The sequence below is a fragment of the Saccopteryx leptura genome, chromosome 3, assembly GCF_036850995.1.
Source record: "Saccopteryx leptura isolate mSacLep1 chromosome 3, mSacLep1_pri_phased_curated, whole genome shotgun sequence".
Classification (NCBI taxonomy): Eukaryota; Metazoa; Chordata; class Mammalia; order Chiroptera; family Emballonuridae; genus Saccopteryx; species Saccopteryx leptura.
This window is the reverse complement of record NC_089505.1, coordinates 157,826-185,017: the sequence shown is the minus strand read 5'-3', so window position 1 is coordinate 185,017 and position 27,192 is coordinate 157,826. Positions and strand designations below refer to the sequence as shown.

Here is a 27,192-nt window from a genome sequence, read left to right as displayed (position 1 = left end):
GTGGGGGCGGCCAGAGGGAAAGGCGGTGGGGGCGGGGTGGCCAGAGGGAAAGGCAGTGGGGGCGGGCCAGAGGGAAAGGGGGGGGCGGGGGGGGCGGGGGGGGCGGGGGGGGCAGAGGGAAAGGCGGGGGGGGCGGGCCAGAGGGAAAGGCGGGGGGGGGGGGGCCAGAGGGAAAGGCGGGGGGGGGGGGGCAGAGGGAAAGGCGGTGGGGGGGGGCAGAGGGAAAGGCAGTGGGGGGGGGCAGAGGGAAAGGCGGTGGGGGCCAGAGGGAAAGGCAGTGGGGGCGGGCCAGAGGGAAAGAGGGGGTGCCCAGAGGGAAAGGTGGCGGGGGGGGGGGGGGGGGGCCAGAGGGAAAGGCAGTGTGGGGGCGGGGGCGGCCAGAGGGGGCCAGGTGGCAGCAGAAAGAGACTCCGCTGGGGCGATGGGCACAGGGGGCAGTGTGTACATGATGCTTTGTTGAGCTGCACGCTCAAAATCTGTACGGTTTTGTGAAACAATGTCACCCTGATAAGTTCGATTAAAAAAAGATTAATCTAAACTGGGTGCAAACAAAAAGATGTTAATGGTGGATGACTTGGGTCCAGAGTGTGTGCAAGAGGGACCCACAGTTTGCAGCTCGGTTGGTACAGAAGAGCTCGGGGGGCGTGAGCTCAGGGTGTGAGTTCGGCAGCTGCGCTGATGCGTTTTGGGTAGACGGCTGTTCACCTGGACAGGCAACAGGACGACCCGACAGCTGCTGTTTATTAGGTGCCTGGCACAGTATAGAACGCTTCCACGAGTTAAGTCACATCTCTGCTGTGACTACAGTGAAATGTTCACTTCCATTTTACGACGAGGAGATTGAGACAGAGAAGGTCAGCAACCTGCCCAAAGTCACACAGCTAGGACATGCCAGGAGCAGAATTCCAGCACCTGCAGCGGGGGTGAGGGGGAGGACCACGGGCGGCCACACCCGCCATGTCTTTGTTCCGAGTGGCCCCGGGCCCAGGGCGCCAGACAATGCTGTGTGCTGTCCTACTGCGCGCCTGCATTCATTCTGTCTTCTGTTATGATCGGAGCCAATACACACATTACTCATCAATATTCCTGCTGCATGTTAAGCCTATGTCCTGTTAGAAGAGCTGGTTCTTTCTGTCAGGGGAGCTTTATTTTCCATAGGATGCACCGTCCACCTAGAACATAGGCAGTGATGGGCATGGTGGCCAGATGCAGGAGGGAGCATCGTCGGACAGTGCCCACCATATGGGAGGGGGACCCTCAGACATAGGGCACCCACGATGTGGGATGGGAGACCACCAGACCCAGAGCACCCACGATGCGGGAGGGGGGACCACCAGACCCAGGGCACCCACGATGCGGGAGGGGGGACCACCAGACCCAGGGCACCCATGACATGGGTGGGGGGGCCACCAGACCCAGAGCACCCACGATGCGGGAGGGGGGACCACCAGACCCAGAGCACTCACGATGCGGGAGGGGGGACCACCAGACCCAGGGCACCCACGATGCGGGCAGGGGGACCACCAGACCCAGAGCACCCACGATGTGGGATGGGGGACCACCAGACCCAGAGCACCCACGATGAGGGAGGGGGGACCACCAGACCCAGGGCACCCACGACATGGGTGGGGGGGCTACCAGACCCAGAGCACCCACGATGCGGGAGGGGGGACCACCAGACCCAGAGCACCCACGACATGGGTGGGGGGGCCACCAGACCCAGAGCACCCACTATGCGGGCGGGGGGACCCTCAGACCCAGGGCACCCACGACGCGGGCGGGGGGACCCTCAGACCCAGGGTACCCACGACGTGGGCGAGGGTGCTGTTGGATGCAGTGAGCAGACACCTGCAGAGCTGAGGAGGAGGAACCCTCTTGGAACGATCCCCAGGATCAGACCTCCTTCATCAGCCTAAGATTCTAATGGAACTGCACCAGCCTGGGAAAACTGCTGAACGAGTCCCACTGTTTCTGGTTGTCTGTGTGTGTACAAATCAGTGCTGGCAAATCTCTGAGCCCTTGCGCTAAGAGCTGCCTCTGCCTCTCCGCCGGGCTCCCTGGCCAGAAGGCGCGCGCTTCACCCGACACCTACGATAGAACCGTGGGACAGACGGCAGAAGGCACCACCCCCCCGCCATTCCCATCGCCAGTCTGGTGGGATCCACGGGAAAGGGAGACGGACAACCATCTTTAAATCTCTTGGTGCTAATTTTTTTTTCAATAGGAATTGTTTCCTTAATTCTAGTTATTTTCCAAAAGCAGTGTATGGTCCCCATATCTTGAGAACCCTTTCTTTTTCTGCCCACTTTTCTGGATTAAGAAAAATAAAACGGCCAAGGATGATGTAGGCAATCATTTGATTGTCCACGCTAGCGAGAAAAACAGTGATGACGTAGGTTACCTTAAGTCACCTATCTCACTGTCCCAGAACCCAGTCAGAAACCTGTGAGCCTGGGCAAAGCAGCCTCTCTTTTGTGCTCACAGCCGGTGCCGTTCTCGTGTGGACCTCCGTGGACAGTCCTGGAACAGGCAATTGAAAACTGGATGCTTGCCATGTTTTCCCAATCAGCCGCTGCTCACTGGTTTTGAGTGAGGGCTCCTTTTTTTTCTATAGGCTATTTTGAAGAGTGGAAACCCTGGTCAAGGTCACCGTGAAATGAAAAGGTAATTTGATTTGGAGAGAAGAAAAACCTTGTCCCCAAGGTCGTGCCAAAACTTCAGACATCAGTTGTCCCCTCCTTAACACCAGGACGAAACGGCTATCCATCTTCCTTGACAACTTTTTATTAAGTAGCAAACATGCAAACAATTAAACGTTGCAGAATTACGTATGGAAGCCAGGTCATTATTACTACATGCAAATTTTAAAGACTGTTGAGGAAGTGTTGGCTTATGCATAAATACCCCAAAACAACTATAAAACAATTTTAGGAGGTTACTGTTAAGACTTGTGAAAGGCACGGGGCTTGTGGCAGGCTTATTTCCCCAGACCAGAAAAAATACAACTACATTTTAAAAAATAACCCAGGTGGCTACATAGGTTCCAATTTTTCTCCTTGTGTGTAAAAAGCCCCTACGGAAGTTCAGATACCCCGCCCACTGCTCCATCATAACTAGTCAGACAGATTACATCTTATTTCGTTTCTTTTTTTCCCCCGACCAGACGAAACTGTGTAAGTTGCAAATCTTTACAAATCTCTGGAAAATGAAATTGAGCACTTGTGTATCCTCTATATAGGAATCCTTCCTCAGGACAAGTTCAACACTTGCTACATCATTGTCAAACTGTAGCTGGCAGGCCAGTCAGCCGTGTGACTGGTCACCTGATCCACAGAGGTACCATCTGAAGGCTCTATGAGTGTGTATTTGTTGTCACTAATAAAATATGGAAATGCCTGTCTATTTGCTTGCTAAGAGCCAGGTATATAATTTCTAGAAACTGGACTAAAATTCTAGATTAAATCATCTTTAACTAGTCTTAGAAGATTGTCATTAAAAAAAAAAAAATCCTTAAACATGTTTTTCCAAGAATACTTCTGAAGGATCTTCTAAGTACACAGGTTTTAGCTGGATAATGGGACCCCGATGATCAGATTTGTACAGCGAGCCATTGCCCCCGGGAAAGCCCAGGGCTTTGGAGAAACGGAGATGGGGCTGCTCACTGCTGGGCCAGCCAGCACCGGCTCACCGTGCAGCGTGGGCTCACCGCTCAACCTATGTGCTGACCCTGATGGGTCACAGGGTCACACTGCAGGTCTGTCAGGAGAATTAGAGAAAAATACTAGTACCAGAAAAATATATATAAGAAAAAAATCAACTGTAGCAAAACAATCAGAGTTGTTATGATTAGTATAATCAAAATACCAACTAGGATTTCTAAAGCATGTAGATCCGTCAAGGCACGTGTGAGAGTTCAAGTACAGATGACAGTCACGTAGCATTATTAGTCTGGTGTCCCGTTACGGGCCAGGCGCTGTGTGAAGTGCTGAAAATGAGCCAGGGACCCACACTGGCAAGTTATCTGACTTTATGAGGCTTACAGTCTCTGGTCGACTGCAGAGAATATAGAACGTAAATTCAATGATATCTGTAGTAACGCAGTTGAAGTTGTGGCCTGTCAGGGGAGGAGAGGAAAACTCTAGAAAAACTTAAGAGAGGAGTCAAGGACGTGCAGAGCAAAAGGCAGCGTAGGGGGAATAAAGTCTGAGTTTAACAATCAGTGTGCAGCAGTTCTGGGAACTGGCAGAGTGCGGGACGGTCACGGGAGGGGGCGCCAGAGCCGGGGGCGGGGCCGAGGCCGCGGGGGTGGACGAGGGGAGGGGGCGCCAGAGCCGGGGGCGGGGCCGAGGCCGCAGGGGTGGACGAGGTCACCCCTCAGAAGAAGGCCTGGGCCCTGTGAGCAGGGGACGTGGCTTCAGCACAGCGCTCAGTGAACAGGCTTTGCACTTCTCTACAAGAATGAGACAAAGCCTGGACTGAGTTGAAGGTGACGTGGACGGTGTATGTTTCTGTTTGTGTGAGCCTTTATAGAAATATATGTCAAACACAATAACATAATAATATAGCATTTAAGGTTTTTATGTTCCAACTAGCATGCTCAGTACTCTTCATATATCAATAATTGTCACAAGAAGTAAGAACTCGATACCACGTCCCCGTTAACGGAGGTCCCCAAGCTTACACTGGTGGGAACAGGGACATGGGGGCTTCGCCCCAGGCAGTCTGGTTGCGGCCGTCTTGGGCAGCTCACACCGTGCTGCCTCTCAGCGGTCACTCGCGTTAGTGGGGCGCCTGCTCGAGCCAGGCCCAGCTAAGCCATCATGGGCAGGTGCCACGGAGCCCTCAGACAGGTGCTGCTGGCTGTGCTGCCCTTTTGTCTGTTTTCTGTCCCCCCCCCCCCCCCGTGGAGCAGTGTTTCAGTGAGAAACTTCACATACAGTGACACATTTCTATTTCTCATTACATGAACGACTGAGCCACCCAGCACCGGGCGGGAGCCGATTCCTGTCCGTGGGCCATGACCTTCCCCGTCCCTGCCACCACGGTCCTCACCACCGCACTGCCGACATCTGACTTAACCTTTACGTCACCTCTCTGGTCACCCCGGGGACATCTGACACATGACCTCTGTGTAAACACACCTGTGTGGTCAAAAGGGGACAGAGAGAGCCTACAGGTCTGGAGCTCACAGCCCAGTTCACACCTGCTCCACCGCTTACAAGCTCGTTTACTTCATCTCTTTTTTTTCCTTCCATCTAAAATAGATTTACTAACACCACATAACTCAGAATGTTAGATATAATTAAGTGTGATAATTCATGACAAGAATTAAGGCTGGAGTTCAACAGGGCCTGGCTATTGCTCTTTCTACTGGGAGCAGTAGGAGGTGAGTGAAGACGGGTCCCCCCAACCATGTGCGCGACTGGGACTGGGTGTGGGTCGGGACAGCAGAGCTGCTGACCGCTCTGGGGCAGCTGGCGGCCGAGGAGAGTTGGGGAAACCTCCCATCTCCCAGACAGAAGAACTCTCAGCGACAGGCCCAGGAACAGGGCCAGGTCAGGGGGTCAGAATGAACCTGGACTCTCCCACAGGTTTGCTCCGCTACGTGGATCTGCCCGTGCAGCCGGAACGTGGTGCAGAAACACGGACTCACGCTCTGACTGTGCCGCTGCTCCCCCCAGGCCTGGGGCCAGGGCGGGCGGGGGGCTCCCACAGGGCATCCTGGGGGGTTCGCCATGCTCCTTACACACATTCCTCAGTCTCCGCCCACATCTAGGCCCTCAGAACCCTATGGAAGGTTCTTTCATTGACCGACCTCTTTGCCTTCAATCTGTCACCGACTTCCGTCCCAGGGACAGACTGCCACCACGCTTCAGAAGTCGTGCGAAACCACCATTTCAAGCATCGCCTTCGGTTTTAACATTTTGCCTTGGCTCTCCAGTGCCTGCAGAGCCAAATCTAAATTCTCGAGCCATCCTGGGCCCGGCGTGGGACCGGGACACTTGTCTGCACTGCAGCCCCTGAGCCCCAGAGCTCTGTCCTGGCCGGCTCCTAGGCAGCGCTCACCTCTGCGCTGACCACCCTCCCCCTGCACCCCTGCACAGTCACACCCACGTCAGGTGCATCCGGGCCCGACACACGAACTAGGTGTGTCCACGTTTTACGTGGGGATCAGCAAACCCTTCCTCTAAAGAGCCGGAGAGCGAGCCTGTCGGTCTCTCAGGCCATCCAGCCTGCCTGTGGTGACGATGCAGTCCTGCCCCGGGGCACCAGCAGCCACGCCCGCCTGTGGCAACCACGCAGCCCCGCCCCGGGGCACCAGCAGCCACGCCCGCCTGTGGCAACCACGCAGCCACGCCCCGGGGCACCAGCAGCCACGCCCGCCTGTGGCAACCATGCAGCCCCGCCCACCTGTGGCAACCACGCAGCCCCGCCCCGGGGCACCAGCAGCCACGCCCACCTGTGGCAACCACGCAGCCCCGCCCCGGGGCACCAGCAGCCACGCCCGCCTGTGGCAACCACGCAGCCCCGCCCCGGGGCACCAGCAGCCACGCCCGCCTGTGGCAACCACGCAGCCCCGCCCGGGAGCACCAGCAGCGGAGCCCGCGTGCAGAAATGGGCAGGGCCACGGTCCTGTTACACTTCAACTTCACGCAATAGTCACATCACACAGATTTGTTCTTCCGGTGCTTCCCAACCACTTAAGAACAAAAACGTTCTCAGCTTGTGACCTTATACAATCACGCCGAGGCCACGCAGACGTGAGTTTGAGGCCCCGTTTCAACGGCGCACTATTGGCCAGCTCACAACTTTCCTGCCACATTGTTTTGAGGTATAACTTACGTTTAGCAACAGCGCGCCAATCCTTTTTTTTTAAATGATTTTAACTTGTGTCTACATAGATTCAAGTGTCTTACCGAACATTCTTAAATGAACAGTCCACTGAATTTTGACATACGTGTACAAACTAGTTACCAACACACAGATCAAGACACAGAACATTTCCAGTATCTTAGCAAGCTTGTAAAAGACACCCCACCAAAGTCTACCCTCTTTTTGTTTCATAAACAGAGTGTCTCTCCTGCCTTTCAATCGTCCTGCACTAAAGAAATGGGGCCATGGCCCTGAGCCGCCTGAACTGTCACAGAATTATGTAGCTTTACATGAAACCGCAGACACCGTTAAGCATCACAGCCGCACGGAAGAACGTCTGTGTGAGAGGCACGGGTGGCGGCTGATCAGCAGCTGCACAGGCAGCTCTGGAAACACACGTTCATTCTTCCGGGCAGCCTCTGCCCGGCTGGGTCCTTACCTGGGCCAAGGTGAGCGTCGCCAGCCGGCAGGTCCCACACCGCACCCTGAGTTTTCCTGGCTGCACGCTCTGACAGGGGGCTTTGCAATAGACGTAGAAGCTCTTGTAGGTTGGTCTACCTGCAGGGAAAACAAAAAAAGCAGAGGAAGTAGCCAATCAGTGCAGAGTTCAAACTGAGACAAACTTCAGAACCAATTCCTCGGGACCTGGTAGAAACATTAATGGGATATAGATTACAACGAATACACCAATTTAATTTGGGAAATCTAGTTGTCTGCTCAAAAGGGTAAACCTCTTTTCTCCTCCTTGCCAAAAAGCCCTGGGACTTCGTAAAGAAGGCGACCTGTCTCCACGAGAGCAGCCACATCGATCTGTAATGCGGGGGAATTAAATGCGCTCTTTACTGTTGATGATTCAGAAAGGGCGGGAGATGGAGACACTACTGGAGACTCAGAAACCGGTGCTCAATTCTACTCCAAGCTTCTGTGCACCATTTTGGAGGCTCCAGATTTTTCATCTTACAACCTCATCCACAGGGACACAGCAGCCCCTCTCTCACGACAGGACAACCATCCCAGCATGTGGGGATTTCAACCCATAGTCACACGTGAAGAGAGACAAGAACCCTGATGGCTCCGCAGACGCACGCACACACGGGTGCTCTGCGCTTCGTGAGCGTTCCCTAGTTGGAGACACGCCGCACAAATAACACCCTTCCAAGAGTCAAAGCCGGGCAAAAGAATACAATGAATAAAATCACCAATTAAATGCTCTGATCATTTCTGTCAAATGTCACCATATGGAACAGTATTATTCCCTCAATGAGGGGTATCTTTCTAAACAGTTTCACACTTCCATGTCTGCAAATAACTAATTTTATTCAGAGGCACTTATCAGTAAAATAACCACCTGTATACATTTCTAAATTTCTAAAATTTTAAAATACTTCTGTTAATCTTTACCTTACTTCTTGCTGAGGAGGACTCATACCAGGTCATGGCATAAAAGTTTGTTTAAAAGTTTACTGTTATCATCAGGAGCATTTAGAAATAATATCTAGTATTTTTGATCATTAGAAATGAAAACCAAATGCATATGTTTTTTTCCAAAAACAATTACTATAAAAATAATAGAATACAAAACTAAAACACCCTAAAGTCTTACACGGCTCCACCTGCTTTTCTAACTTACAAGAAGACCCTTTGCAGACATGGCATCGTCATTTGGCGAGCCGCCTTCCCTAATACTATAGGTGACAATACTTCATACAAGGTAAAGCACAATCAAGATGTCAGGTTTCCTGTTTTTATCATTTATTGACAACACATTTTATAATCTTTGGTCTCCAGAGGTTAATATTTGGCTTCTGGTTCCCAGTGTGGAAGGGTAGATACGCATCTCTCTTTGGTAAGAAGCTATGAGCTCCTGACAGTTTTGTAACTTTAGTGCCTTAATGCGCAAGATAGTCAAGTCCGTGAATATCACGTTGTTATTAGCAATATTAATAATCACATAAAATGTATTCTTAAGGTTTTATCTATATCATAAATGTCATGATAGAACCATACATGAAAGTTATAAAAATACCATAATAACTGACAGAGTATCAGCAGATCACAAGAACTGTGACAATTTTAATGTGTACCAAGATAAACTTAGTAAATGAAGGAGGTAGAAGCCTTTATTGTTAAAACTTTTCTCAGCAACATGAACAAAGCCAATTTCACAATTTTTATAACCTACTGTAGAGGTTAAACAATAAAAAAAAAAAAAAAAAAAAGGAAGAAAATAAATGGGTTAAAGGAAACGCTTCCACAGGGAGCCAAGCTTGCAGGCTCCGCGTCATTGGTGAAAGACCATTATTAGCAACAGTTTTTAACTGTTAACAGTAGTAAACCAGGCATCTCAGAAACTGCCCGAAACTAAGTGACTCTTTTTGCTCCCTTAGGGCAATAGCCACGTTTGCAATATTGTTTCAACTAATGATATATCCAGGCAGACTGAAGTGCGAGGGACCTATCCACCTATGTGCTACACCCTTCACTAAATGTCCTTGAGAAGTGAGTAGGAAAATACAGTATGTCATTGCGGTGACCTAGACGCCGACAGGATGACATGCCATCTATTACACCGAGCTTCCCAGCGCTGCCGCTGGCTGGGGATTAATGGCCAGTCGGAGAGAGATCAAGGTCAGGTCAGTCCTGGCTCCAGCAAATTTCAAGCTGTTGGCTCTACTTGGTTGAGCAGTTGAGGCTTCAGGCACATCTCCAGACACTCTTTTTTCAGAATGGCTTCCCCACCTATTTGGCCACGGAACGCTGTTTGAAGTTGGCAGCTCCTCTGTGTCACACTGAGCTCTGAGTGCAGAGGACGGAAGTCAGAACAGGCACCCTGGCGGCGATCTGTGCTCTGGGCAGTGTTCCCAGCGGCCTCCCTGAAGGTCTAAGGGACAGGCTTGAGTATGGAACCATAACTCCTAAGGGAACAGCGAGGCGATCCCAAGGCCCAGAAGGCTTTTCTGTCCGTGTGCAGCTGGCCCCAGTCAGTCGCACGGATCCTGCCTCTCACTTCCCTGTGGATCTTAACATCTTTTTTCCTTCCAATCAGTTTCTTCCATATGACAAACCCTTCCCACCCAAAATAATCAAAGCAGCTTGTGTTGGCAGATTTCCCTCTTTGTGTTATAAGTTTTCAAAACTAGAGAAATATTTCAAAAAAATTTATAATAATACCCTTCAATGTAATCTACCAATTGTGAATAATTTGCATAGTTTAGCATGCTATCTCATATGCAAATAGACACATATACTACACACAGATATTTTCTCACTGAACCATTTGTCATTCAGCTGCAGATATCCTAGTACCCACCTCCAAGTTCTTGAACATCCTAAGAAATGACGTTTTCCCCCCAAATAAGACCACAGCGCTTTCTGGGTGACCTGTTGTTTCTGAAGTGCTATTCACAGACTGACCTAGTTCTTTTTTTTTTTTTTTTTTTTTTTTTTTTGTATTTTTCTGAAGCTGGAAACGGGGAGAGACAGACTCCCACATGCGCCCGACCGGGATCCACCTGGCACGCCCACCAGGAGCAACGCTCTGCCCACCAGGGGGTGATGCTCTGCCCCTCCAGGGAGTCGCTCTGCCGCGACCAGAGCCACTCTAGCGCCTGGGGCAGAGGCCAAGGAGCCATCCCCAGCGCCCGGGCCATCTTTGCTCCAATGGAGCCTTGGCTGCGGGAGGGGAAGAGAGAGACAGAGAGGAAGGAGGGGGGGGTGGAGAAGTAAATGGGCGCTTCTCCTATGTGCCCTGGCCGGGAATCGAACCCGGGTCCCCCGCACGCCAGGCCGACGCTCTACCGCTGAGCCAACCGGCCAGGGCTGATCCAGTTCTTTGAGTCTGCCTCACAGAACCCTGCAGCGGTCTGCAAGCTGTGAAAAGGTACGGAGCCAGCCCCGGGGGTTCTTTAGTGGCAGGTGACGCTAAGTGACGCCAAGGTGAGGAGTCCTCCCTCCGCCAGCCCTGACAGACTCTGACGACAGGGACCACAGGGCCTAGCACGCCCCACATTCTATCCGGCCTCAGAAGCCCTCCTTTCCTGAAGCATGGTGTGAGGCTGTGCACCTCAGGAAAAAAAGAAAAAGGAAAAGGAAGAATCCAACCCCCTGTGTAGACTTGATCTAGGCGAGCCAAACTGCTGGTGCTTATACACCCAGCTTTACCAAATGCGCCTAAAGAGCCAGAGACAATTAAACTCTTCCCTCCACCCCAAGCTTCCCATAAACTTACACAATTATTACGCCAGGAGCCAGGAGAGTTAGCCTACAGTTGCGATGATTTTATAAAGCAAAATATATTCATTGCATTCTGAAGCTCTTTTTTCTTTTCCTTGACAGAGGTTAAAAGCACAGCTGATGATCGGGACTCTTGAAAGCGTGAGTCACTGTGCATTCAGAGCCCCGCAGACACTCCGTTCCCCAGCACCGTGGTTTCCCCGTTACCTGCAGTTCCTGCCCACTCTGCCTGGTCCGCAGGCTGCCCAGTCAGGCCTCCTCTTCTCCTGACTTTCTGTTCCTGGTCCACAAACAGCTGGAAGCAGCCACAGTATTCACAGCACAACGAGCCGGGTCCCCAGTCTATGTATCATTTGCTTTGGCTTCTGAAAAGTCATTCTTTTTCTGTACAGTTTACATTTTTCTTGTATGTATCTTAAACATGGAGCTTACGGCCTGAAGACAGTGTTTTAATAAGACAAATGAATACTTATGGAAGAGCCTGATTCTGATGAAAACTTTTCAGCGACCTCAGAAGTTTTCATCACCGCTTGTCACAGAGACCCAAGAGTCTGATTGCTTGGGGTAATTTGTTCTCTGGCGGTAAGGGGACAGCGTGTGTGAGCTGCCACCTGCCGTGTTCCCTCCGCTCCGCCCTGCCCCCCAGTCTCTGAGAAGGCAACCTCCGTCTCGTTCGACACCTGTGGGCTCGCTGTGGAGCAGAGCCACGGCCAGAGTTTCTGCACCTGTGCCCGGCCCCTGCGACAGGGAGCGAAGGCATCGAGAACCCTCTCCCCCAACATCCGCTGAAATTCTTGTTCTTCTAGTTCTAGGCGGTGGGCATCCTGCAGCCTCTGCTTGATGACCTTTGCTGGAATATGTGTCTCGTGAGCCAGGAACACAACAAAGATTATCAAATGAGCAACCCAGTCCTTCTACATGGACTGGCAGCGACCCTTCGGTTCCAGTCCGAATGGTACATCCTGCGTGAGCCCCAGGCGGTGCCACATGAAACCCCTCTGCTGTGTGCTGCCGGAACTGTCTCTCTGAAAGGCACCTTGGTTAGGCCAGCAAAGGGTAAGGGCCGTGTCCACACCGACGTGACGCAGATTTCTGGGTAAAAGATTCTGCCTTGCCTTATCCAGTACCGGCTTGTCCCACCTGTCCTTCGTCACAAACTTCCATATGTGCCCCAGTGCCGTTTCACACCTGGACCGCTAGAGCAGTTCCTGTATCTGCGCCAACAGCAAGTATCTGCCAGGTCAGAAAACTCTCCCACATTTTAAATGCTGTGGAAAGTACCAGGTGTGGCTGTGTGAGCGCAAAACGTACATAAGAGAGAATGCAGCTCTGATACCAAATACGTAGAGCATCTTTCCACCGACCAAGTATGCCAGGCTGACTTCACATACCCCTCAGGAGGTCGACCTAGAACATTTGAAATCAATAGCAATATTAGGTTAAGATCACAAAAAGATGGTCAGTATAAAAAATGAAAGTAATAAAAAAGAAAAAACACTTTAAAAAATTTTTTACATAGGACTTTGGATAACGGAATGTTAAGAGGAAAAAAACTGAATTCTGAATCAACAGTTCAAATGCTATAGAAACATCTACCTGAAACCTATGTATTCTTTTTTTTTTTTTTTTTTTTTTTTTTTTCAGAGACAGAGCGAGAGTCAGCGAGAGGGATAGACAGGGACAGACAGACAGGAACGAAGAGATGAGAAGCATCAATCATTAGTTTTTCGTTGCAACACCTTAATAGTTCATTGATTGCTTTCTCATATGTGCCCTGACCGGGGGGCTACAGCAGACCGAGTAACCCCTTGCTTGGGCCAGCGACCTTGGGTCCAAACTGGTGAGCTTTGCTCAAACCAGATGAGCCCGCGCTCAAGCTGGCGACCTTGGGGTCTCAAACCTGGGTCCTCCACATCCCAATCCGACGCTCTATTCACTGCGCCACCACCTGGTCAGGTAAACCAATGTATTCTCATTGATCAATGACACCCCATTCAATTTAATTTTCTCAATAAAATTATATAAAAAAATAGAGTTCTGAAAATTCGCGAGGAGAACTACTCTCAAGAAGATAGTCACGGCACATAGACTGATTGCAATGCTTACCCAGGGGGCCAGTCCTCCCCACAGAACCTGGCTGCACCACCCTGCTGCACCACCCTGCTGTACCACCCTGCTGCACCACCCTGCTGTACCACCTGCTTCCACAGACACAGCCCTGCCTCCCGTGGGCCAGTCCTCCCCACAGAACCTGGCTGCACCACCCTGCTGTACCACCTGCTTCCACAGACACAGCCCCGACTCCCGTGGGCTGGTCCCCCCACAGAACCTGGCTGCACCACCCTGCTGCACCACCCTGCTTCCACAGACACAGCCCCGACTCCCGTGGGCTGGGCCCCCCACAGAACCTGGCTGCACCACCCTGCTGTACCACCTGCTTCCACAGACACAGCCCCGACTCCCGTGGGCTGGGCCCCCCACAGAACCTGGCTGCACCACCCTGCTGCACCACCCTGCTTCCACAGACACAGCCCCGACTCCCGTGGGCTGGGCCCCCCACAGAACCTGGCTGCACCACCCTGCTGCACCACCCTGCTTCCACAGACACACCCTGCCTCCCGCCGGGCAGCGAGCGGATGCTGTGTTACAAAAGGCTTCCAGCTACAGAACCACCCAGCTGGTGTATGGGCCTTTCAAACACACTTAGCAATCCCTAAGGAGACTCTACCCTTAAACGTTATAACTTGATTCTCAAATTGTGTGTGTGTGTGTGTGTGTGCGCGCGCTAGGACTTTTAATTAATGAATCTGCACAATAATTTCATCTGGTGAGGGAAAAACTGCTGATTAAAGCTAATGCCTTCGCCTGGGTTTTTGATGTTGTTGTTGCCAATATATCTTTTCATTATTCATTTTTAAAGTAATAACCAAACGTCCCATGACAAGACAAAAAATGCAAAGTGATGCACAATTTAAGGATTGGTTCTAAATAAGTAACCATGTTCAAAGCCAACCGGGTGAATTCAGTCACTCTTTCTTCCCTGAAATGGACACCTGCCATGGGGGGCGGGGAGGGGGGCAGAAAAGTCACGGCTCTTCAAGAGCTTGAGGAATCCACAACTCACACGTCGATGGGGGATATCACAGACGCTGCAGCAGGTTGGGTGAAATTCCCTCGGAAAAAAATCTTTAGGAAACCATCCTGGGTGGATGCTTGGAGCCCAGCTTTGCTGTGTCACCTTCGGCCAATCAGATGACCCTCATCACTGCCGGTTTTCTCCTCTGCAAAATGACAACTAATTCATCAGCTGTCGTGAGGATTTCAGAAGGAAGAAGAGAGGCCAGGCCCTCAGCAGGGCCCGGCAGGTGTGGCGCTCCGCACACTCTCAGCACGTGGGGGCCACGCAGCACGTGGGGGCCGATCTCCTCCGCCGTCAGAATGTGTCGAGTTCCAGTTACTCCTGGGACTCTGCCTGTGAGCCTAGCACGTGGGGGCCGCGCAGCACGTGGGGGCTGCTCAGCACGTGGGGGCCGATCTCCTCCGCCGTCAGAATGTGTCGAGTTCCGGTTACTCCCGGGATTCTGCCTGTGAGCCTAGCACGTGGGGGCTGCTCAGCACGTGGGGGCCGATCTCCTCCGCCCTCAGAATGTGTCGAGTTCCGGTTACTCCCGGGACTCTGCCTGTGAGCCTAGCACATGGCGGCCGCGCAGCACGTGGGGGCTGCTCAGCACGTGGGGGCCGATCTCCTCCGCCGTCAGAATGTGTCGAGTTCCGGTTACTCCCGGGACTCTGCCTGTGAGCCCAGGCAGCCCCGCCCCTGCTTTGTGTAAAGTTGACTTACACACTATTTACACACTACATCCAGCTCTAAATCTGTGAAAACAGCCGAGGCATCATTCCTCTTAAAATGGCTTCGAACTCAACCCAAACCCTTCCTACTAACAGTTAATAGTATGGCGTATAAACCATGCTGGGACCCCTTCAATAGATTTACTGTTTCCTGGAATCATAGCAGCTTTCCACGAATCCCTCTCTTATTTCTGTCAAAGAGATAAAGATGGATTATCAGAAATTCAGGAGCAGAAGTCTTGAGCAATTATAGGGACCCAGTCTACTGGTAAAAAATTTCCAGCTGGCTAATAATGCACTTTAAAATAGAGCATTTCTGGCCTGACCTGTGGTGGTGCAGTGGTTAAAGTGTCAACCTGGAACGCAGAGGTCGCCAGTTCGAAACCCCTGGCTTGCCTGGTCAAGGCATGTGTGGGAGTTGATGCTTCCTGCTCCTCTTCCCCTTCTCTCCCCCCACCCTCTCAAAAATGAATAAATAAATATATAATTAAAAATAGAGCATTTCCGAAACCCAAACTGCTCATTGTGTACTTGTATGACGGTATAGAAGAGAACCCAAGATGGATTCCAAAATTTCACTCCAATGGCGGATTCGCTTACGTAAGTGCCTCTTGAGTGCTTCTTCTTTAAAAAAAAAATACAACATATCTTAGCCATTTTATAAATGAAACAGGTTCAGAGGTGGGGGGGGGGATTTGCATATAAGTTTCTCGGTTACAAAGTCCGCCCTTCCCCCCCCCCCCCAGCACGTGATCACAGCCTTGAGCCAGAAGGCCGCTGTGTTGCACGCTGCGGGGGCTGAGGACTCCGCTGCTAAGCGGCTGGGCTGGAACACAGGTAGGGATCCGGATGCAGCCCCCGCAGTCACCGCGCGCCCTGCCAGGCACTGGCCTTCTCGCCCCATCTCCCACCCTCAGTCCACGCTCAAGGTTTCACGGACTCTCCATGAATGATTTACAACCCCTGGCATTCGAGCGAGAACACACCCAGATGGCGATTATTGGGGGTGGTGGGGGGCGATCTCCTTGAGGAGGCTGGCAGGCATTCTGACACTGGATGTTTTACCAAGAGATGGTAGCCGGTGTCAGGATCTGTGAGTCCGCTGAATTTCTCATTTATTTTTACAGAAGAGATGCCTTTTATACTATTAAAAAAAATAATTTTAAAATCTTATTTTAAATGTTCTAAACGTTAGTGAAAGCTGTTAAGGAAATGAACGTACAGAGGAATAAAACAACAAGGTGGGGCCCTCCTCTGATTTCATCTCTAACAGCCAATATAATTGGTTCATTATAAATATTTCATTTAATGATAATATTTTCAATCCACTGCTACCGTGAAAGAGCCTCTTAGAAATTCTGGTGTTTTAAAAAGTAACCTATTTAGCTTTTAACAAATGATAAGACAAAACTTACAACCTTAGTAAATCTTATCTTTCCTAATATTGCTTTAAAAAAAAGTCCTTGGTGGTAATTAAGACTGATGAAGATTGCTACTACGGTACTTGTTAAAATATGCAAAGAATTATTTTTCTTCGGTGACATTGTAACGAGTTAGAAATGTTCAGTGATGACATCACGCTGGGGAATAGGACAGAATTCTGCTGTGCTCTGAATGTAGGCTGACCATGCTGTGAGTTCTCACGCTTGTAGAAGCATCGCCCGCTGCCACCCTCCCGCCCGCCTTCCCGGACGCCAGCCCCAGGGCAGTCTTTCCGCTCAGGGAGTGCTCAAGCAAAGGCCTCCGGCCTCCGGGACCCGTCTGAGCCCTGGCCGCGTGCCAAGGAGCCACCTCTCTCCGATTCTAAGTCCCCACAAGCTCAACGGCCGTATCGCACGAAAGCATCCCGTCTTCTGTTGTGGCTTCCTGTGTTGAAGTCAGATTCCAAGCTCCCACGGGCAGGTTGATGTGACCCCGGGTTTCCTGTCTCTTCCCTGCCCCCACCTCGGACCGAGCGAGCGTTGTCTGTGGTGGACTCTCGTCCCCTTGAACGACGCAGTAATCGGGGAACGGGGAGACTGAGCAGGCACGCTTTAAGCTAGTGCTGTGCAAGGACAGGGTGTGGCAAGGCCTGTGCAGCGGGTGGCAGCCACCTGTGTGCCACCTCTGGCTCTGCCTAGGCCTGGGAAAATAAATCCTTATTTTTAGGATTCTACAGAATCACAGACCAGAATATATTTGTCACCACCACCACAAAAGGAAAACATAGAGACAAAATTACATATTAGTATTCAATAGAAAGAAAATATATACACATTTATAATAGTTTAGGAAACAGCTGGCTTTCTAAACTTATGTATATCTTGTCTGCCCAAGAGTCGGGTTGTCGGGGGAGGGGAAGAGAGGAAAGGACACAGGGTGGTGGCCACGAGGAGACAGGGGACCATGAGGATCCATCAAGGTTCTAGCCATCGATACAATTAACAACAAACACTGATGGAAATCTCTAGTGATATGTGAGAAAATCATAATGACCCTCCTCAGAGCAGCTTCCAATCCAAGAATAACTCTGACATGGACTTATGCCCACCTGACAGAGGATCTGGCAAAGGCATGCCCACTCGCAAAGGGTCCTTGTGTTCTGAGTCGAGGGAAGAGTAAACCCAGAGGGCGGTAAGAATATACATTGCGAACACGGTCTTTTCTTTGAAAGTTCTCTGGTTTTCCAAAGCTGCATATCCCCACAGGCGCATGGCAGAGGGGAAGGCACCCCCAGACCAAAAGGAGCCTGCTCAGCACCGAGGCAGCGAACCCCCAAATACCCTCCACAGGACTAATGAGAGTCGGCTCTGGGTCCCGATATCACAGCGTACACACACGTCATGGAGACCAAGGTCCCAGGAAATAACTTAGAGACCCCTGCAAATGCATGTGGATGAAACCCAGAGCATATCAGTTATGGAGAGACAGGGTAGAGGGGGAGCTAATTCAACCTCTGGAGTCTCTCTCTCACACTCTTTCAGCTTTTCCTTCGGAAACCTTAGCCCCTCGAGGGTCCCACATCTCTCAAACAAGTGAAGTGGTGGTCAGACTTTTTAGCTGTTTATTCCTCCCTTCCCTGTGTCTGCTTGAGAGGTGCCACTAGAAATGATCAGGAGTGATTGGAAGTGAGGGCACACTAGGGCACAAGAAGATGAGAAATAGTGCCGTCAGCCTGGAGTGCGGGGTTGACTGCTCTTCCTGGCTTGCGTGTGGTGTGCGGGTTAGATGCACCCTCGGCTCAGAAACCTAATTTGACTCGATCTTCATGTTTTGGGCAGAACTTATTAGTGGAATGAATACAGGTTGCTGGGGTAGATGAGTTTTCTCACTGAATTTTCCCTGATGGCTGTTCATTGTTGTGGCCTGGTCAGTCTTTCTCTCGCCCTTCACTCCTTTAACTGTTAACCCTTTTACAGTTACTTTCTTATTTTGATTTCGTGAAGGATTAATGAGTACAGATGGAGATTTTTTTTTTACCTGGACCATGTTGATGGAGTTTGTTTTTGGTTTTGTTTTTTTGAGCCGACTGTATATTTGAAAATGGTAAGTAGATAATATTTTTTGTGCAGTATGATCAATTTGCTGAGAATCAGAGGGTGGGGCATTGGGCGTGTTAATGGGTTATCTGACTCGATTCGCTGAAGCACGGTCCCTGGGGGCATGGACCCCAGAGCCATGGCCACCTCCGTCCAGTGATGCCACGCTCCCCTCCCTGGACCTTCGCGGCATCCTCAGGACCCCGTGGCCCACGGTTCTTCTCACCTCCTTCCGCATCCTCTGCTGACACGGACCGTTTCCAGTGCATCCTCTGCTGACACAGACCGTGTCCAGGGCCCGACCGCCTCCCAGGCTCTCTCTTCCTCTGTCCTCCTCTCCTCCTGCGCAACAGACTTCCACGTTACTCAAAGAATTATCCTCAGTGAACACATCATGCCCTGGCCGGATGGCTCGGTTGGTTAGAGTATCCGCTCGGATACACCGTGGTTGTGGGTTTGATCCCCGGTCAGGGCACACGAGGGAATGGATCGATGTTTCTGTCTCCTCTTTCTCCCTCTTTCTCTAAAATTAATAAATAAATATTTAAAAAAATACATTGTACAATCGTTTGGGCTGTACAGGAGATGTACTCATTGTTTAACATTGTATATTTTTGTCCAGTAGATAAGAAAATAGTGACTTTTCAAGAAACACATAATCTTAAGATGTTTGGTCTATTGTACATTTGGGGTGGGGAGAGAAAGAGAGAGAGAGAGAGAGAGAGAGATCCCTAACTTCTCAAAGGCTCTTTCAATTGATCATAACATCTTATCATGTCCCTCATTTATTAATGAAGTAAATCAAACATTTTTTGTGTTCATTTTATATGTGGTTGAGGGTCATGACTTCACTTCTGTAAATTGTACTTTAACTCCTTATTTTTAGGGAGAGGGAACCGTGAAAGGCCTTTTAGGAGCTGTGTCAGAGTCAGTATGCGGTAAATATTCATCCCATTCTTCCCCTTTACCCCCAATAATATAAAAAAAAATGCATCACTTCCACCTATTTCAACATGTCTGAATTTCCCTCTTCCCAATCTTCTGGAGCCCAGATATGCCACCTTCTCCAGGAAGTCTTACTTGATTCATCTATTAAATGTAAATCTTCTGCCCTAAGTTCCCATTGCATTTTATTTACGTTTTTCTTCAGGTACTTAAACCGCTCTCTGTTCCCCAAGGTCCCACAGATATTTAATCAGCGCTGCTAGACTCTGGATATCTGACGGCGGACACTGCACCATTCTGCGTTCTGCCTGTGTCGGTGAATAACAAACGGCGAACCCGCGCGGGGAGTCAAGCGACCAGACGGAGGACAAACACTGAGGGGCGAGACCACCTTCGAGCCAGCCGAAGATAAAATCGCAACAAACCGACCTTCACTAACCTCATCGCTGTGCCGATCTGCAGTGAGGCCTGTTCTTCCAGGCTCATTAAGACGACATGCAGTTGGGCAGTTATTTCCGCAGTGTCGGGGTTCTGAGACGAAGTGTTTCTCAGCTTCTGTTATTGGGCCGTGCGAAATGAATGTTGTCAAAAGATTAAATATGAATTGGCTATGCCTCTTCATTTGACAGCATCGGGTAGGGAGGGCTACAGGACAACACCCACGTGCCTGTCAGCACTAAGAAACCAAGTCTTACCTTAATAGCATTAAGACCACTGAGATGACTGTTTATTCTGTACGACAGCCTTCGGTTTGGGACTGACACATCGATGGTCATCGCTGAATCTCTGAGCGAGGCTGGCACTGAAGGCCGTGGACTGTCCCTTCTGGACTCCGAGTAGACAGAATGGCCTCGTCCCAAAGGCGGAAGTCCCCATTTGCAGGGCGCAGTGTCCTTGCCCAGAAAGTAGGCTCACCTGGCTAACCAGATTTTTCCGAATTGACCGAAGAATCGGATTTCAGAACAGTCCCTGGCAATTCCAGTTTGCCCGACTATCTTGCAATGACCTGTGGTTTGATCACCTGTCCTAACCACCTGGTGGCCTGGAGGGTCTAGGTTCTAACCTTGCAAACGGTCTCCCGGAAGCTCAGCACCACCCTTGAACTCTGAGGCTCTGCCGTCGCACAGCCTGGAAATCTTGATGAACCCCCTCCCTCACGCGGTGAGCTTGTCACCACGGGGTGATGGGACCATGATGCTTACCATCATTAGAGGAGTCAACAAAATCTTACTTTAAAATAAAACTCTTCTTCTGGCTTTGTGTCGCAACCTTGGGGAGGTCGTTTTAAGGGCTCAAGGAAGGGCTTGGTGAGGAACTCATGCTCCAGTGATTTCAAGAAGACTTAGTATGTTAAGTTCGAACTGCAGGGATCATCTTGACGCAGAAATCACGCCAGGAGAAGCCTGCGATAGACTCCGCCCCTGTGGACTCCCTCCAGCTTCTCACAAGAGAGGGGCTGGGGTGCGGCGGGGACGGAGCAGAAGACCACAGAGCTCACAGAGGCCCCAGAGGCAGCGGAGGCAAAGCCACAGGGAAGAGACCCAGAGGGCTGCCTGGTGGAGGTGCGCACACCAAGAAGACCACGGGAAGTGAGAGGAACACGGAGGAACCGAGTTGTTTCATGAAGTGACCCCCTCCGACCCTGTGGCCCCTTGCAATGTCGCTACACCCACTCCAGGTCCCCTGCTGCCACGCAAATAGGGCTGTTTGCTCCCGATCGCTCCCCACAATCCCTCCGTGGGGCGCAAACCAGCCCATCGCTGCTTCCAACAGCCTTTGTGTGGGAGGTGGGGGGAGGGGGGACTGTACACACAGATCTTCAGTCTCATTCCCGTCCCTTAGGTTACACACTGTAATTACTCAGACACCGGCTCCTACCTCTATCAAAGGAGACTATTAACAAAGGCATCAGTTAGAGGAGTACTTCAATTCCCATGGAAAAGAATGATTACTTTTAGCTCCAGAAGACAATACTCCCACGATTTGACTACGTCCTCTAAGGAAGAAGACGTGGAATGCAGATGGAACCTCAGCCGGACCCCTGGCGAAAGGAGGGCCGGTTTGTGTATAACCCAGATTGCAAGCACCACCTGCAGGACTCAGACTCGGTATTCCGCCCTGGCGGGGGGGGGGGGGGCAGGCAGGTCAGAGTGCCAACCAAGAGAGTCACAGCCACACCGTCCAGACAAAGGCCCGGGGCCGCAGGCTGTAAGATGCCCGGGCGCCCTTCCTGGAGGGCGCGGTGAGCTTGGTCTGAGGAGCTGAGCAGCACCGTCTCGCTCCCTGCAGAGACTCCTCGGGCAGCGCCACCTGCGGGGAGGGCCCGTCCCGGGCTGGGCCGGCAGGTGGATCCCTGCAGAGACTCCTCCGGGCAGCGCCACCTGCGGGGAGGGCCCGTCCCGGGCTGGGCTGGCAGGTGGATCCCTGCAGAGACTCCTCCGGGCCCGTCCCTGGCTGGGCTGGCAGGTGGATCCCTGCAGAGACCCCTCCGGGCCCGTCCCGGGCTGGGCTGGCAGGTGGATCCCTGCAGAGACCCCTCCGGGCCCGTCCCTGGCTGGGCTGGCAGGTGGATCCCTGCAGAGACTCCTCGGGCAGCGCCACCTGCGGGGAGGGCCCGTCCCGGGCTGGGCTGGCAGGTGGAACTGCCCACAGGGAACTAAGCCAGAGTGTGTCATCCCAGCTCAGAGCTTCTCAGCCAGGCGGGGTGCCCTCCTGCTGAGAGGGGCCACAGCCACCGGGCCCCCCAAACCAGCGGGCTGCTGGGAGGGCGCATGGCCCGTGTGGCAGGCCAGGCGCCCGGGGCAAGGACAGCCCACTCTGGAGAGCCTCCTACACGTCCACACACCTGGGGTCGGAGCCTGGAAATTGGTTATTTATTCAGTGGTGGCTGGGTGTTATTTTTGAAGCTCGCCAGGTCATTCTGATGCACAGGAGTCATGGAAACCGTTCACGAAAGGATTCATGAGATTCAGGTGTCAACTCAGAGGACAGAGAACCGCCTTTCTGGGGAGCAGATAGCGCCCTACTGCATAGGGTCCCCCGGAGACAGTGCTGGCCCCTGACAGGAAGGCCCCCTGGGGTCCCTGGCGCAGCAGGGAGGGGGTGCGGTGCTGGGCCCGTCATCTTCTCCCCTCCGGTCTGTTTCCCAGCAGTCCAGGGACTGCTCTGCTCAGACCCTTCTGTAAAAATAAGCCAGAGATTCAGCTGCTTTTTACAGAAACTTTCCCATAAAATCTACAACCTGGTCAACTCGGAGATCAGTAAAATATCCCTTTATCCGATGACCGCAGGGGTGGTGACCGTGCTGTTTAGTCAACATGAGGAAAACGGACAGCAGAGCGCTCTTCGGCTCTCAGGGTCCTCCACCGTCGTTGCAGGTTTATGTCATTTCTAAATTGAACTGCATATTGCAAAACCTGGCCGAGTGGGTCCTATGTCTCGCGTCTGCCAGGAATGATTCCCGTTAAGGATGGCCAGGAAAAGGCAGTAAAACGCACTGAGCTTTTAAAATAAAAGTGCAAAGCCACAGGCACCGTTCCACAGTCCTCCCCAGCACGAGGGAGGAAGCCTGCGTTACGGAGACGTCTCCTTCACCCCGTTTCACAGACGGAGAGCTGCAATGAAACCGCCTCTGTTCAGATGGCTCGTGTTTCCTCGCTTTGATTCATTGGTCAGGAAGCAGTTACATTCCGGGGAGCAGATGAGGCCTGCACTGGGGGCGTGCCGTCGAAGCGGCCATACATGTCGCTGACCCGCAGGACACATGCACTGCTGTGGCCCTGCTCTCTAACTGCTCCTGCTTTGTGTGGAGATGAGTGACAGCGCCTCTTGTGCTGACTTGTATGACCCAGAGATCTTGCTTTCCGGGAAGACTGAGAGGGAGAGCCTCCGTGTTCTCTACCTTATGAAACTTGGTCATCTTCTTTCTTTTTTTTTTATTTTTAATTTTTCTTGAGAAGTCGGGAGGCAGAAAGACAGACTCCTGCATGCACCCCAACAGGGATCCGCTCGGCAAGCCCTCTATGGGGTGACAGTCTGCCCATCTGGAGCTGTTGCTCTGTTGCTCAGTAACCAAGCTATTTTAGTGCCTGAGGTGAGGCCATGGAGCCATCCTTAGCACTTGGGGCCAACTTGCTCCAACTGAGCCATGGCTGTGGGAGTAGAAGAGAGAGAGAGGGAGAGAGAGAGAAGGGGGAGAGAGAGAGAGAGAGAGAGAGAAGGGAGAGGGGAAGGGCTGGAGAAGCAGATGGTCACTTCTGTGTGCCCTGACCAGGAATCGAACCTGGGACATCCACATGCTCGGCTGACAGATGCTCGACCACTGAGGTAACCATCCAGGGCCATTACTCAGTAATTTCCAATGGCACCACCCATGTCTAGCAATCAGACGCCACATATTGAGTGCATGCTATGGTGCTTGCCTGGCGTTAGATCCTGCTGGAGATCCCAGCGATGTTTATATCTATGTTAGGAGTTTTACAAATGAAAACTCTGGGTTTCAGAAACATAATCTCCCTGGAGTCCCGGTGGCTCTGTGGCTTTGTCAGCGTCATCCGTTGGATTTGGACCCCCTCCCTTTGACTCCAGTGTCCTTGTCCTTTCAGCCGCTGTGCACCCCAGCTTTATGGAATTAGGTTTGATTGCTACAAAGCAGCCTCTCTTAGAGAATAAAGGCAAACTTACAAACTGGAAGGGGTGAGCATCTGCAATGAATATCATTGTGGATTCAGGAATAACTGGCTGAAATAGCAGTTGGGTGATTCACAGTAGCGTGATTTGGGACAAGTGTTTACATCTTCCTAAGCCTCGGTTTCTTCATCTATAAAACAGGGATAACACACGCCTCAGACAATGGCCAGAGCAATAAACAAAAGACAACGTTTAACAACTGGCCTGTATTTCTAAATCTTCTGACTGAGAATGGTCAGGGATGAGCCCAGCCAGGCCAAAATGCAGGGGGGGAAACTCCACACAAAGGTAAAAACAACATCAAAAACGGACTACATCAATCCAGGGTAAAATGTCACGATTCAGGGTCAAAAGTACAAGGAAATGGGCAAACCAGACCACAAAGTCCCCACGGGTCCAGAACTGGCCGCGGTGGCAAGGTCTGGGAGAAGCAGACCTCGGGGGCACCACTAGGGGACAGCACACATCAAAGTCATGAACTGTTCAAAGTTGCGGAGCTCCGCAGGGACTCCCAGGAGGGCCGGACACAGGCCAGAAGGGATTGAGTCCCCAGGGAAGGCTAAGCATCGCCCTTCCACCCCGGTCCTGAAACCGGGTGGGCTGTGAATGCATCTATAATAGCATCTACCCCTGAACGATCTTGTATGGCGTTGGTCAGCTGCTCGTTCTCTTGCTAGCGATGATTTCCAAGGAGGTAAATGAGTCAGGAGAGCAGAGAATGGCCACCTGACGCATCTAGAAACCTTCCCTCATTCTGTCAGAACGCATTGGTGTGAAGGATTCGTTCCCGCTGGCCTACTTTCCTTTTTTAGGAAGCTAATGTACCAATAATGCGTATTCCGCCCAGTTTCCTCCTAGGATGTTTCTTTATTGTGTGAGGAATTATCTCTTTTCCTCTTGCTCCCTTTTCGTCTTCCTCCCCCCCCCCCCCCCCCCGGGCTGCGCTCAGTCTCGCGCATGCGCTGTTTGTTGAAGACGCCGAGTGCGCTGTTTGTTGAATTGGTGGCAGCGCAATAAGACAGACCTCCTGCAAGGGGACGCATCATCGTCCCGCATCTGTGCGTCTCTTGGACGGCGACATGGCTGATGAATGAATTTGTTGGACAACGAAGAAGAATGAGAATTTCCGAAGGCCTGGTTTCTGACGTTGGCCGCTTTCTTTAACCAAAGCCATCGACCTTTCCAAATCATCAGGCCTTCCTCAGCTGTTCTGGGTGGCGCCCAGGTCTGGAGCGGCAGTGAACACTCTAACCAGGGCCCAGGGCCCAGGGCACCGTCTGTGTGAGGCCACGGCGGCGCGGCCGGAGTGGACGCGACCGCTCCCATGTTTTCAGGCCAATATCGTTGTTGCACAAACCATGGTTTGACGCAGGTTCTGCTGGCCTGGCGTTATTCTATCACTCAAATTCAGATGATTGAAAACAGATATAGTTTACATGATATAATACTGTCAGGCCAGAAGACAAGAAATGCCCACAGATTTCTGCAATGGTTTTTGAGATGTAAACACGACAAGGTTGAAAAGGTTCTGCAAGAGATATTAACAACTGCAAAGTAAGGGAAAATGGTAAAATAACAAGTATTTGCTTTACCATTTTGAGATCTCAGCTTGACAGGGGCATAGTTCCTAAAAAGAAAGCATTTTCAAAAGAATCCACAAGATGTTGAAGGTGCAGAGAATTCAGGTGCTGACGCCCTCACAGTCTCGCCTGACCGGCTAACAGTTTCTAACGGGAGATTCCTGTGGTGTTTGTGTGTGTGTGTGTGGGGGGGGGGGCATGTGATGCAAAGATAAGAGTAGACTTTATGGGCTGTTTCGTAGTCAGAGAGACTATGCTTTGAATCCCAACCTTTCAGTTTTATAACCCTGGACAATACGGAGGCAGAATTATATGGCGGTCCCCAAGCTTCGGGCCCTGGGTACACATGTCCTGTATGATCCTCTCCCCCCCTTCAGTGTTGGTGATCAGATGTCACTTCCATTATTAGCTTTCATCATATGGCAAAAGTGCAGGGGTTTCTCAAATATACAGAATGTTGCAATCAATGGATTTGGACTTAATTAAAAGAGAGACCCTGGGTGAGCCTGGCCTAGTCAGGTGACACCCCCAGGAAAGACCGAGGCCTTTTCTGAAAGAAGGGAGGGAGGGGAGTCCCCTCTGGCTTCGCAGTGAGCTCCCCATTGTGCGGGTGTCCACGGCGGGGCCGCACGGAGGGCACTGCCGGGGCCTCTGGGAGCTGGGGGCGCCCCCGGCTGACTGGCAGCGAGAAAGCAGGGACTTCAGTCCTACAGCTGCAGGACCCGACTTCTGCCAGCAGCCAGGTGCGCCCGGTAGAGGACCCAGAACCCCACAGGTGAACAGCTCTATTACACCCTGGGAGCCCCTGAGCAGAGGGCCCGGGGAAGCCGGGCCAGACGCCTCACCTACAGACACTGGGACATCATAAATGGGTGTTGTTTGACGCCAGTATTTGTGATAATTTGTTAATAAAGAAGACGAATACAGGCAAGTGGTTTACTCAGCCTACATAAAAGGCACAGGTGTTCACATACACACATGGGGGTCATAACAGAAAGTCACTAAGAGGACTTGATGTGATTAAGCAACACTCCCAGCACACGCCTGACAGACAATAAGAGGTCAGGAAAGGCAGCTGACAGCACTGGAGGTGGTGTCACATGACCTGCAGACCACCCAGTGTGCCTGCACACACACAGACAGAAACTGGGATGGACGACAGTTGTGTCCTATAAACTGGCATCTAAGTAAATTAAATAAATATCACCTAACCCATCAACATCCACACGTGTATATACACTGGCTTGCCCCCATATAGACATACACACACACATATACGCGCAGATACACTGTTCCTGGTCTACAAATACTCTTCATTCTCCCACCTTTCTGTCTGTTTCTCACGGGCCGCTCCTTCCCCCTGAAACATCATTCCTGCATCTCTACTAGTCCCATCTACTCGTTCCTCAAAGCCAGGCACAGATTACATGGCATTGACAATGTCTAAGGACTGTCTAGTCACTTTGTATCGATAGATAGTACCTGACTCAATAACAATGATATGA

General features: G+C 51.4%; 1 protein-coding gene across 1 annotated transcript in view; it reads right to left on the bottom strand.

Moving 5' to 3' along the window:
- Positions 1 to 27,192, bottom strand: part of LOC136398569 (E3 ubiquitin-protein ligase parkin-like) — a 719,582-nt gene that overhangs the window by 661,435 nt on the left and 30,955 nt on the right. The window contains exon 2 of the mRNA XM_066372747.1: positions 7,313 to 7,431. Within this exon, the coding sequence (XP_066228844.1) occupies positions 7,313 to 7,431 (119 nt within the window). The remainder of the gene's footprint in view (positions 1 to 7,312; positions 7,432 to 27,192) is intronic.